This window comes from Citrus sinensis, chromosome 3 (genome assembly GCF_022201045.2).
Source record: "Citrus sinensis cultivar Valencia sweet orange chromosome 3, DVS_A1.0, whole genome shotgun sequence".
NCBI classification, from domain to species: Eukaryota; Viridiplantae; Streptophyta; class Magnoliopsida; order Sapindales; family Rutaceae; genus Citrus; species Citrus sinensis.
Window position 1 is genome coordinate 22,661,314 of NC_068558.1, and position 13,687 is coordinate 22,675,000.

The 13,687-nt window shown below is 35.1% G+C and overlaps 1 protein-coding gene across 1 annotated transcript in view; it reads left to right on the forward strand.

Moving 5' to 3' along the window:
• The first annotated feature begins 11,074 nt into the window (after positions 1-11,074).
• The window catches only part of LOC102612456 (receptor-like protein 7), a 6,651-nt gene continuing 4,038 nt past the window's right edge, over positions 11,075-13,687 (forward strand). The window contains exon 1 of the mRNA XM_052438994.1: positions 11,075-13,687. This exon is cut by the window's right edge and continues 277 nt beyond it. Within this exon, the coding sequence (XP_052294954.1) occupies positions 11,172-13,687 (2,516 nt within the window). The 5' untranslated portion in view covers positions 11,075-11,171.

The following is a 13,687-nucleotide window of genomic DNA, read 5'->3' on the forward strand; positions in this document are numbered from 1 at the left end:
GGTTGAAAATTAGAAACACAACTTGATTAGTATTAGTTAATTATGTGATAAGGGTTATAAAGTTGTTTTTGATAAAAAGAGTAAATCTAAGAGTTCTTTCTTACGTGATCCTATTTTGAAATGTGTGCATCGATTCTTAGCATATAATTTTTTAGGAAAGAAATATCACTCAGGAGTTTTCTCTAAAACTGAATTTTATTTTATCTGGTGCATGTTAAATGGTGTGAGGCCTAATTTAGGTTTTTGGCTAGCGGATCAATTTCAAAGTGTGCTTAAATGGTATAGGACTTTATTTCTTGGTCCATACATTACTCTGTTAGCTATAAACCTATGTGTGCTTGATCCTAACAATAATGATTTGCATCCTGCTTGCAAAAAGGAATTTTTGGATATGTCTGTGTTTGAAAAAACAGGTGTGGTCAAATTCAATGAGGGGAGATTTCAGTTTACTGAACAAGGACCCACTCAACCTCCAAAGAAGCTTTATACTAGGAGTGGTGCTACCTCTGATGACGAGTTTGACGACGACACTGCTGCCCCACCAACTATTCCTTCTACATCCGCACCACCTTTGAGCATTCAGTTAGAGAAAATGGAGCACAACCTGAACAAGATGGAGCAGAATTTGGCCGCATACTTCGAGAGTGTGGGATTTATCCCACCATTTCCGCCAAGCCCATAGACGTTATGTGGATCAAAGCTCACAATTCAGGGAAGTTTTTTTGCCTTTAATCTTTTATCCGTACGCTTTAATTTTTATGTGAGCTTTGATTATCTTACATTGGGGACAATGTAAGTTCTTGGTGTGGGGGAGGGATTTTTGCATTATTGATGTCTGGAAGTATTATTTTCACTCTACTCATCTATTTTCACTCTACTCATCCTTAAATGATTTTGGAGTTAGTATGTTTCATATATTATTATTTTTTTCTTTTCTTTTCTTTCTCACTACTCTTTTCCAATCTATCTCAAATTATTTACATCTATTTTTATTCTATCATACTCTTTCATCACTCACATTTTATCTTTCATTTGTTTTACTACATACATCTTTATCGCTTATTATCCTTTTTACCTTTCCTTTTATATATCACTCATACCTTCTTCTCATTCTACACCACTATTGATAGTTGATTCATTTGAAGAGTGTACATGATTTGATGGCAAATTTACCAACTTTGTGAGGATTTGAGCCTATGAGCAACCACTTTGCTCTAATTATTTTTGTTATGTGAATATCAATCTTAGTTTATTTATTCTAGAACTTGCTTTGTTATGCATGTTGAAGCCTCATTACGAGATTTTATGCATTAAAATGATAAGGGCAAACCCTTATCCATTTTTCTATTCTCGCATTTTTTTTCTCTACCCGAAGACCTTTATTTGCTATCTTTGTTTGAGCCTTAACCATTACCCATCTACTTAACCATTTTTCTTCTTTTTGAGTTTCAATTTAAGGAGATTTTTGGACTTATTGTGTGGATATATTTTGTTGCTTTTTCTACCTTGTATTAAAGTTTCTCAATTAGATCAACAAGCATTATGCTTGAATTAAATTGTGCAAGGTTCGTTTCTTTTGTTTGATTCGAAAAAAAAACAAAAAAAAAAGAGGAAAAAAAAGAAAAAGAAAAATCGAAAAAAAATGTTTACATTCTTGGTGACTTGAGTAGAAATAAGCATTTTGATATCATAAGTTCATTCAATGAGTTCATTATTCTCATTTTGATCTCTTTTTCTTTCGTAGACCTTTCTTTTTCATTTAACCTATTTAACTCCATTACAACCATTTTTAACCCTTAGATTTTTGCATTTTATTCATGTTTTGTGGATTGAGATGTGATATATGAGCAAGCTTATGGTAATAGCATTCTTTGATTTGATTTGAGTGCATAAATGATACCCTAAACACTTTGAGTGCATGGAGTGAAGTCATTGAGAGGGCTATTAAATCTTGTTGCACTTGAATTTTGAATGGATCTTCTTGGTGGTTGAATGTTCTTATTCTATCTTATGAGATTCTATGCTTTAAAAATCCTTGTCTCTCGAATGTTGATCGACTTAATTTCTTGAGGTATGCTTGCTTAAAATTGTTTTTGGATGAGTTGAGATGAGAATTGAGTGGAGATTTGGGATTAATCTTGAGTTATATGCTTGAGGACAAGCATCATCTTGGTGTGGGGAAATTTGTTAGAGTACAATTTATGCACTAGTTTTGCATTGTTTACTTCCCTTAATATCGATGTTTTGCACTTAATAATAGTGATTTACTTGTGTTTTACTTTTGTAGGTGCAATTTTATTGATTGGTGCTAAAATTGAGCTGCAAGATGATGTTTAAGAATGATTGTTCTCTTGGAGAAATTATGAGCGTCAGAAGAACTTTGTTGATAAGGCGTGGGTACGTGCTATCAACTACGGACCTGCAGTTTTTAGTTTAACGTGTTTTGTATTTTTGGTTATTTTTGTAATTCTGAATTTAATATTTCAGATATTAGTATTTTATTTTAAATAGAACTCTAGAGGAGAAGAGAGAGAGAGTATTTAAGGGAAGAATCTATTGTGACAAAAGGGGGATTGGAAAAAGAAAGAAACCCTAGATCTAAACTTTTCTCTTCTCTCTATGAAGAACTAAACCTATTTTTCTGGTTGAAGGTTAATGAAGCTTTGATTCATCACTACTGTGAGATCTTTCTTATGCTTTAATTGTTTTATTGCTTTTTGGGTATTTATTTATTCTCTGAATTATTTTCATGATTATGTTTGTTAATTAGGTAATTGGCCACTATTTAATTATCAACTTAATCTATTGTCAATTAAAGGATTCATCGTATGAAGATTTTAATGTTTGTGACAAATAACATAGCAGAGAGTTGTGTTGTGAGAATAAACAATCTAATTTAAATGAACCATCATATGTGTTTGTTGATTAGGATTTGAGTCTCTCTGGTTTTTCAGGCTGTCAATTGATTAAATCCTATGATCGTATCTAGGGTTGTCTATTGATTAGGGAAATAACCAACGGTCGTACCTTGGTTATCGACTAGTTAAGGAGAGATTGGCTATTAGAGGGTCTCAGTAGCTATAACCGGTCTATTCATAAGTAATAATAATTTATATTTGAATCAATGATCAGTAATCGAATCAAGCTGAGTTAATTCCTTCAACCAGAGCTTTCTCTAATTTGAATTACAACTTTAATTTGCATTCTTGTTATTTTAATTGGATTTTTATTATTGTCAACAATTCCCCTATTTTACATTTTACGTTTCAAAAGGATTTAAATAATTACCAATCTCTGTGGACACAACCCTGCTCAATCACTATACACAATTTATTTAGAGTATGTATTTATTTTTGTTGCCTTCGACAACCATCAATAAGTTTTTCAAGAAAGCCCTAATTACTGACTTGAGTGTTAGAGGATTCACGCTAGAAAAACATATGATGTCTCCCTAACGGTTTTTGTGGATGTAAGTGAGTTTCATAAGAGGTGCTTGTGGTCGCTAGTTTTTGCTGAAGTAAAGGAAGTGCGAGCAAGTGCCGTCTCCCATCAAAACGAATTGAACTGTTGGCGTGGAAGCCTGATTGCATCAACCTCGACCAGATTTCTCCACCAACAAAAGTGATATGGTTGTACTTCTAAGTCATGGTTAGTAGGTGTCATTTTATCCATAATATGTTTCCAATAAATTCCATTGATTTTATGTTTTCATGATTTTAAAGTGTTTTCATGTAGGGTTCATCGAGGAGTATGATTCTCCAACATAGGTGCTATAGAACAATCCATCATCTTTTGTACAACTTGTTTTGAGTAGTCGGCAGAAATTGAAGCCATGCCATAGTAAATCACAATTTTGCTTAGTTTCTTAGTGATGATGAAAGTTGGGTTTTGTTGAAGTTTGATTGTGTGTAGCACGTGTGGCAGGTCACATGACCAAGTCTTAAATAAAATTAATTAGTTTATCTTGAGTCCTAGTCAATAAGAGTTTGTTATTTAATTGGTTATTGGTAGCATAAGTGTCCTATTCAAAAGCATGTGGTTTCTATTTTTTAGGAAAATTTATTTTGCACGTTATGTAGTGCTGGGTTTCATGCTTTATCAGTTGGTGTAATTGCCTATATAAAGGCCATTGATTAATGAATAATTGAATGTTTGTATTTTCAGCTCGACTCTATTTTTGTACAGAGGCTTTATTTAACACAGTGGCATCAGAGCGAGGTTAAGAAAACAACAATTGAGGACGATGGCCTCTGACAATTTCGTGGAACCTGCAATTCCATGCTTTAATGGTCACTATGATCATTGGAGCATGTTGATGGAGAATTTCTTCAGGTCTAAAGAGTATTGGCAAGTAGTTTCTGAAGGCATAACAGAACCAGCAGCTGGCACGGTAGTGACGGATGCACAGAATACGGAGATTGAGGGGCAGAGGCTAAAAGATTCAAAGGCAAAGAATTACATATTCCAAGAAATTGATCGTTCAATCTTAGATAACATTCTTTGCAAAGACACTCCAAAATGATATAGGATTCCATGAAGAAAAAGTATCAAGGGTCAATAAGACTTAAGAGGCAACAGCTTCAAGCACTTCGTACTGAGTTCGAATTGCTTTGTATGAAATCAGGAGAGTCAGTCACAGAGTATTCTCACGGACAATGGTAATTGTAAACAAAATGCGAACTCACGGCGAAACGATGACAGATGTTACAATAATAGAAAAAATTCTTTGCTCAATGACTCCGAAATTTAATTATGTTGTTTGTTCCATTAAAGAATCAAAAGACATTGATGAACTTTCAATTGATGAGTTGCAGGGATCCTTGCTAGTTTATGACCAGAAATTCTCCAGGGAAGACAAGGAGGAGCAAGCTCTAAAGGCTTCAACTAACAACAATATTGAAATGCAAGTAACGCAACCCAAGAGGGGGGTGAATTGGGTTTTTAAAAATAATGCAATACGATTCGCACAATAAATCAATCTAACGCCTTAATGAAATAGAGAACAATAAATTCAAGCAAGCGTAAAAATAAAAAGAGCAAGGGAAGAGAAAAACAAACACGCGGATTTTTACGTGGTTCGGCAATCCCCGCCTACGTCCACGCCTCCAAGCCAACCGAGCTCGAGGATTTCACTATCTAAGCCTCCCAAGGCTTCAAGTTTTTACAATTGACTTCCAAGGTGTCAATGAACCTTTACAACCAAGAGATTATCTCCCCAATCTCTTCACCCCAAGTGTTTCCCACACTTAAACACTCACAATTTGGTAAGGAATGAAAATTACAACAAAAACTCTCTTTAAGAGTTGATATGCAACTAATAGCTCAACAATGATTCAATCAATAATGATTTGCGTTTTGGAAGCTCAATATATGTTGTATGATCTTATATTTGCATGTATTGGTGCTTAAAATGAAGTTTGAGTTGAGTTTTTATAGTGGAAGCCCAAAAACTAGCCGTTATAGGCAAATTCCAGCGCTCAAGCGGTTAGCCGCTTGATTTATCCGGCTAGCCGCTCAGGAACAGTAATATTACCGTTATTTTTGAATTTGCTACAGTAACACTGTTCATTGAAATTACACTTTGGCCCAAAACTTTCTATAATTATAATATGGCCCAAAACGTCAGAAAAATTTGCAAATAGGTCCAATTTCAGAACTTCTCAAGAATAGTGTCTTTCCCAAACTTTTTAAAATTATGATATGACCCCAAAGATTTTATTGTTTCGCACAAAGGTCCTTTTCAACATAATACCCATATTTTTCAAAGTTCTCAAAATCTTTCACTTTAGTTCAAAATATTCATAAATTATAGTATGGCCCAAAATATTTAAAATGTTTGAAAAAAAACATCCAACTCCGAAATTTGATACTTATTAAAATCAAAGATTTCAAATCTTAGCATTTAAGTCCAATTTACTTAAATCCACAAAATACTTTACTTTATAAAAATAAAATATTTTAGTTTATGAAAAGTATTTAATTAAATTAATTTCTTGAGCTTCTCAAATGCTAAATCATGCATCAATTAAATCATACCGGCTTTACAAGAATTTTTCGCAATAATTCGTCCGTTGAGCTCTAAGCTTTATTCTTGATTTCGCCGTTGTCCGTTGAGTGTCTTCAATCTTGATTTCACTTGATTCACTTGCATAAATATTATCCTTCAAAAACTAGTGTAAATGTGAAATACAGTATTTATTATTTTTACTTAAGACACATGTTTGTTATCATCAAAATTACATTATGTGTAGCCCTTTAGGCTAACAAATATTACAGCACCGAATAGATCAGCAGATTGAGGTAGAGGAAGAGGAAGAGAAGGACGAGGAAATAGAGATGGAGGTAGAGGTAGAGGTAGAGGTAGAGGCGGACAAGGCAATTTTAGAGATGATGAGGACCAATCAGATTTCCAAAACAAAAGTAAAGGCTGAAATCATCAATTTGACAAATCCAAGGTAGAGTACTTTAGATGTCATAAATTTGGTCACTATCGTTCTGAATGTTATACAAAATTGCCTAACGACAAAGAAAATTGAGAGAAATCAAATTTTACAGAAAAGAAAGAAGTAGAAACCTTGTTTATGGATGTTCAAGTCAATCAAGAACTTGAGTCAGATGTGTGGTATGTGGATACAGGCTGCAGCAACCATATGTGTGCAAGTAAGTCACTCTTTTCTTCCTTAAATAAAGACTTTCGTTCGACAATGAGTTTTGGTGATTGTTTTACTGTTGAAATAATGGGAAAGGGTGATATTAACATTATAACTAATAATGGTTTTGTTGAAACAATTTCCAATGTTTTCTATGTTCCTGCTTGAAAAGTAATTTGTTAAGTGTTGGTCAATTGCAAGAAAAGGATTATGTTGTTTGCCCATTCAAAACGGTACTTGTGAAATATATGACCCTTCTAGAGGCGCTGTTGCAGTTGTTCAAATGAATTCAAACAAGTTGTTTCCATTGAAGATTAATAGTGCACAATCTTGCTTAATGGTTGAACTGAAAGATCCTTCATGGCTTTGGCACTTTCACTATGGCCACTTGAATTTTGGTGGACTAAAAACTCTCCAACAGAAAAATATGGTTATAAGTCTTCCTGAAATCGCCATTCCCTCTCAAGTTTGTGAAGAATGTGTTGTTAACAAACAACATCGTTCTCAATTCCCTTAAGGAAAGTCATGGAGAGCAAAAAATGTCTTGGAGTTGATTCATTCCGACATTTGTGGGCCAATAAAACTATCATCTAATGGAGGTAAAAAATATTTAATTACTTTCATTAACGATTATACTCGGAAAACATGGGTGTATTTTTTGCAAGAAAAATCATAAGCTTTTGGTATATTTAAAAGTTTCAAGGCTCGTGTTGAGAATGAAACAAGGAAAACAATTAAAACTCTTCGAACTGATCGTGGTGGCGAATACTGCTCAAAAGCATTTGAAAATTTTTGTATTAATCACGGTATTCGAAGGGAACTCACAACTGCTTATACACCATAGCAAAATGGTGTATTGGAAAGAAAAAATAGAACTATTCTCAACATGGTGAGAAGCTTGCTGAGAAGAGGGAGAATTCCAAAGAGCTTTTAGCCAAAAGCAGTAAATTGGAGCATCCATGTCTTGAATAGAAGTCCTACTTTTTTTGTTCAAAACATAACACCAGAGGAGGCTTGGAGTGGCCGAAAACCAGCTGTTGATCACTTTAGAATTTCGGTTGCATCGCTTATGCACATGTTCCAGATGAGAAAAGGAAAAAGCTTGATGATAAAGGTGAAAAGTGTGTCTTTCTTGGCATAAGTGAAGAATCCAAGGCATATAAATTTATCAATCCAATCACGAAGAAGATAATAATAAGCAAAGATGTCATTTTTGACGAGGAAAGCACTTGGAGCTGGAATGGGTAGCAACCTACACAAGTCATGTTTGGCAATGACAGTGAAGAAGAAAATCAACAATCATTACAACAACAAATTTCAGCGGTTCCTACACCATTAAATGTAGCTTCAACAGCTGCCGAAACGTCCTCATCAGTTGTAGAAGTAGCAGCTGAACCACGTCTTCGCCGAGGTCGGAAGAGGCCAATATGGATGCAAGATTATGAGGTAACTTGTGTTCAATCTGATATTGATGATACAATTGCTCATTAAGCTTTGTTCTCAGATTGTGATCTTGTTATATTCCAAGAAACTGTCAAGGATTTCAGCGGTTCCTACACCATCAAATATAGCTTCAATAGCTGCCGAAACGTCCTCATCAGTTGTAGAAGCTACTGAAGTAGCAGCTGAACCACGTCTTCGCCGAGGTCGGAAGAGGCCAATATGGATGAAAGATTATGAGGTAACTTGTGTTCAATCTGATAGTGATGATACAATTGCTCATTATGCTTTGTTCTCAGATTGTGATTCTGTTATATTCCAAGAAATTGTCGAGGATTTAAAGTGGCAAAAAGCCATGGATGAAGAGATATGTTCTATAGAGAAAAATGAAATTTGGGACCTAGTTGACCTTCCAAAAGGGCAAAAATCCATTGGGGTTAAATGGGTTTACAAAACAAAATTGATCAAAGATGGTGGAATTGACAAGTACAAAGCCCGTCTCGTTGCAAAAGGTACAAACAAGAACATGGTGTTGATTATAAAGAGGTGTTTGCTCCAGTTACAAGACTTGACACTATTTGCTTAGTGTTATCCATGGCTGCACATAATTCCTGGCCTATCTATTAGTTGGATGTAAAGTCAGCATTTTTGCATGGCGAGTTGGAAGAAGAGGTGTATGTTGATCAGCCTCTTGGATATGTGAGGCAAGGTCATGAGAATCAGGTATACAAATTAAAGAAAGCATTATACGGATTGAAGCAAGCATCGAGAGCGTGGTACAGTCGTATAGAAGCTTTCTTTACTAAGGAATGTTTTCTTAAATGCCCTTATGAACACACATTATTTATTAAATATAGAGGTAATACGAAAATATTAATTGTGTGTTTATATGTTGATGATCTCATTTATGTTAGTAATGATAGAGCTATGCTTAATGATTTTAAGAAATCTATGATGATTGAATTTGATATGACTGATTTAGGGTTGATGCATTATTTTCTTGGCATTGAAGTACTGCAATCCTCTGCTGGTGTCTTTATTTCTCAAAAAAAATATGCTCTAGAAATTTTAGATAGATTCATGATGAAGGATTGCAATTCGGTTTCAACTCCAATAGAGTATGGTCTGAAACTCTCAAAGAATAAAGCTGGAAAAAGGGTGGATGCTACTCTTTACAAACAAATTGTTGGGAGTCTTATGTATTTGACATCAACAATACTAGATATTATGCATGTTGTCAGTTTAATTAGCAGATACATGGAGAATCCAATTGAAGCTCATCTCTTAGCTGCAAAGAGAATTTTTTGCTATGTTAAAGGCACCTTAGATTTTGGAATCTTGTACAAAAATGGTGAAAATTCAAACTTGATTGGGTTCTCAAACAATGATTATGCTGGAGATATTGATGATAGAAAGAGCACATCTGGAGCAGTATTTATGTTGAATTCTGGAGCTGTTGCATGGTCATCTAAAAAGCAACAAATAGTGACTTTGTCAACAACCGAAGCTGAGTTGGTTGCTGCAGCATCAAGTTCATGTGAAGCTATTTGGCTGAGAAGGTTACTTGAAACTTTCCACAACCAGCAGCAAGGACCAACTGTGATCTATTGTGATAATGTTTCTACAATAAAACTCTCAAAAAATCCAGTCCTCCATGGAAAAAGCAAACATATTGATGTGAGGTTTCACTTCTTGCATGATTTATGTAAGGATGGTGTTATTGATTTGGTATTTTGCAGGAGTGAAGATCAATTGGCAGATTTATTGACTAAACTGCTAAAACCTGCAGTTTTTATGAAACTTCGAAGTATGCTTGGCATTTGCTCTTCAAAGGAAGCTGAAGTTGTTTAAAAGAGAGCATTACAATTTGATGTATGTAAACTGATTTCTGCAGATATCAGTTTAAGGGAGGGTGTTGAAGTTTGATTGTGTGTAGCACGTGTGGCAGGTCACATGACCAAGTCTTAAATAAAATTAATTAGTTTATGTTGAGTCCTAGTCAATAGGAGTTTGTTATTTAATTGGTTATTTATAGCATAAGTGTCCTATTCAAAAGCATGTGGTTCTATTTTTTAGGAAAATTTGTTTTGCACGTTATGTAGTGCTCGGTTTCATGCTTTATCAGTTGGTGTAATTGCCTATATAAAGGCCATTGATTAATGAATAATTGAATCAATTCAGCACTTCCTCTTTCCTTTATCTTTTGTATTTTCAGCTCTACTCTATTTTTGTACAGAGGCTTTAGTTACAACAGGTTTTTCGGGAAGACTTCGACCATGTAGCACTGCAAATTCGTAGTGAACTTTGTGTGGCTTAAGTTATTCAAATGTAGCATTGCTTGTAATAATAATATATATATATATAAAAGTTATGAAGACAGCTTCAAAGTAATTAAAATTTCTTACGTTTCTTATTGAAAAATAGCTTTTATATTGTGATTTTGTGTTTTGTCACTTGCACTTTTACACATTCTAGTTTATCTTTCCAAATTTTCAAAATTCAAAACAGTAGAGTTGAAAACTCAACATCTTCTAGGATGTTAAATTAAATAAAAAGATAGAATTGCTGTAGTTGTATGACTTTCATGCATACTGTAAAACAGAGGAAGCTTTCAAATGTGAATGGCCATCATGTTTTTTTTTCCACCAAGCTGATTAATTGGTATCATTTCTTTGTCACACTAATTTTATCTACGGTGTTAAATCTTGTTTTGCGCCAATTAGTCAAAAGGCAAGGCTCTGTTAAAATATCTGAACCTTACATTACTCTCGTTGCCGTTGGGAAGAAGATTCATTGGAGAAAAGAAGATTCATTGCAGAAAAATGATAAATCAACAAAAGCATTTTCCTCTTGCACACGTAACATAAGACCTGTTCTTCATTTCTTACTTGTCAATGTGGATGATAGAATCATATAATAGTGTACAGCACTGATAAATTTCAGTTTATAATCACCTCTGTTTTTGTGTTTTCATTAGAAAAAATGGGTAAGCGAACATGGTCTTTCCAAATTTTCTGTCTCCTTTTATTGATCTTGTATTTACCAATTTCTGCAAAACTTTGCTCCCATTACCAGACTTCAATGCTGCTTCAGTTTAAACAACTATTTTCCTTTGAAACTCGTCAACCTTCTGGCTGTGGTAGGCTACAATCTGATTCTTATTCAAAGATGATATCTTGGAAAGAGGAGAAGGATTGTTGCTCATGGGATGGGGTAACATGTGACATGATGACTGGTCATGTGACTGGCCTTGACCTTAGTTGTAGTAGGCTTCATGGCAGCATCCCCTCCGACAGTAGCCTTTTCTCCCTTCCTCACCTGCAAATCCTCAACCTTGCTTTCAACGATTTCAATTACTCTTATATTTCTCCTGGTTTTACCAGATTCCCCAATTTGGCACATCTGAACCTCTCTGTCTCCAGTTTTTCAGGTCAAATTCCAGCTGAAATCTCCCATTTGTCTAAGCTAGTTTCACTTGACCTTTCTGGCAACTCTCAGTTGGGACTTGATACCCCTGTTTTGAAAGCACTCGTTCAAAATCTAAATGAGCTTCAAGAACTTGTTCTGAATTCAGTAGATATGTCTTATGAAGTGCCCAGTTTCTTGACAAATCTATCTTCTTTAACTTCTCTAGATCTCGGAAATTGTGGATTACAAGGGAGCATCCCAGAAAACATCTTCCGCCTACCAAACCTACAGAACCTCATTTTGAGTTACAACAAGAATCTGACAAGTGTTTTTCCGAAGGTTAATTGGAGCAGCCCCCTAAGGTTTATGGATCTTTATGGGTGCAATTTCATGGGGTCAATCCCTGCATCACTTGGTAATCTTTCTCAACTTACTTATTTGGATCTCTCCTACAACAACTTTAGCGGTCACATTCCATCAACCCTTTCAAATCTACAGCAACTCCGCCATTTAGATCTTTCAAACAATAAGTTCACTGGGCAAATTCCATGTATTTTTGCCAATCTAACACAACTTTCCTTTTTAGACTTCTCAAATAATCAGTTAAATGGTCCAATTCCTTCTTCTGTTAGTCGGCTTCATAGTTTAGTTACTATATACTTATCTTATAACTCTCTCAATGGGACTATCCCATCTGGGCTATTCACTTCACCATTACTAGAGTCAATAGACCTCAGAAATAACCAGCTAACAGGCTCAATTTCAAATTCTATATCTGAGCTTGTGAATCTTATTGATCTCTCCCTTTCTTCAAACAATTTAAGTGGCAACGTAGAACTTTACATGTTTGCTGAACTCAAAAATCTTCTCGGGCTTGATCTTTCTCATAACAGTCTATCATTGAGCACTGTATTACCAGTTAACTCTTCTTTTCCGTATCTTTCCATGTTGAGTTTATCTTCTTGTAACATCAGTGAGTTCCCAGACTTCTTAAGAACTCAACATCGGTTACAGATTCTAGATCTTTCTGACAATCAAATCCGTGGTGGTATTCCTAATTGGATATGGAACGTAGGAAAAGATACTTTGAATCATCTGAATCTCTCTCACAACTTCCTTACAGGCATAGAGCTACTTCCATGGAAGAATCTTCGATATCTTGACCTCCGTTCTAACTCCCTTAAAGGATCAATTCCGTTTCTACCACCATCCTTGAATTTCATTTCTGTTTCAAACAACAAATTGTCAGGGGAGATTCCTCTATCTTTTTGCAATATGAGCAGTATTTTTTATGTCAACTTGTCTAATAATAGCTTGAATGGAATGATTCCGCCATGTCTAGCAAACTCTTCACTATGGTTCTTGGATATGCGGATGAACAACTTCCACGGCAGCATCCCTCAAACATTTTCAAAGGGCAGTAGATTGACTATTCTTAACCTTAATGATAACCAGTTAGAGGGATCAGTACCACTGTCTTTGGTCAATTGTAGTTTCTTGGAAGTTCTAGATGTTGGCAATAACAGAATTAATGGTACATTTCCTGCTTGGTTAGGAGCTCTTTCTGAATTGCAAGTGCTTATCTTGAGATCTAATAGATTCCATGGTCCAATCACCTATTCGGTAACAAGATTTCCCTTCCCTAAGTTGCGAATACTTGATCTCTCCAACAATGAATTTACAGGCGTCTTGCCAACGAGATATTTTCAAAATTTTCAAGCTATGATGCATGGGAACAACAATAGTGCTGAAGGTGGAAATATGTATATAAACTATGGTAATGAATATTATTCGGCTATTTTGACTGTGAAAGGAGTAAACATGGAGATGGAGAAAGTTCTAAACATTTTCACAACCATTGATTTGTCTGGCAACAAATTTCAAGGGAGGATCCCAGAAGTGGTTGGAAAGCTTAATTCACTCAAAGGACTCAATTTTTCTCACAATAAGCTTACAGGTTTAATTCCATATTCGTTGGAAAATTTGACACAGCTCGAGTCATTGGACCTCTCTTCAAACAAGGTAGCTGGGGAGATTCCTTGGCAGTTGACAAGTTTGAATTTTCTTCAAGTTCTAAATCTTTCTCAGAACCAACTTGTAGGACCCATTCCTCAAGGCAAACAATTCCATACCTTCTCAAGTGATTCATACAACGGAAACATGGGATTGTGTGGATTCCCGCTGTCAGA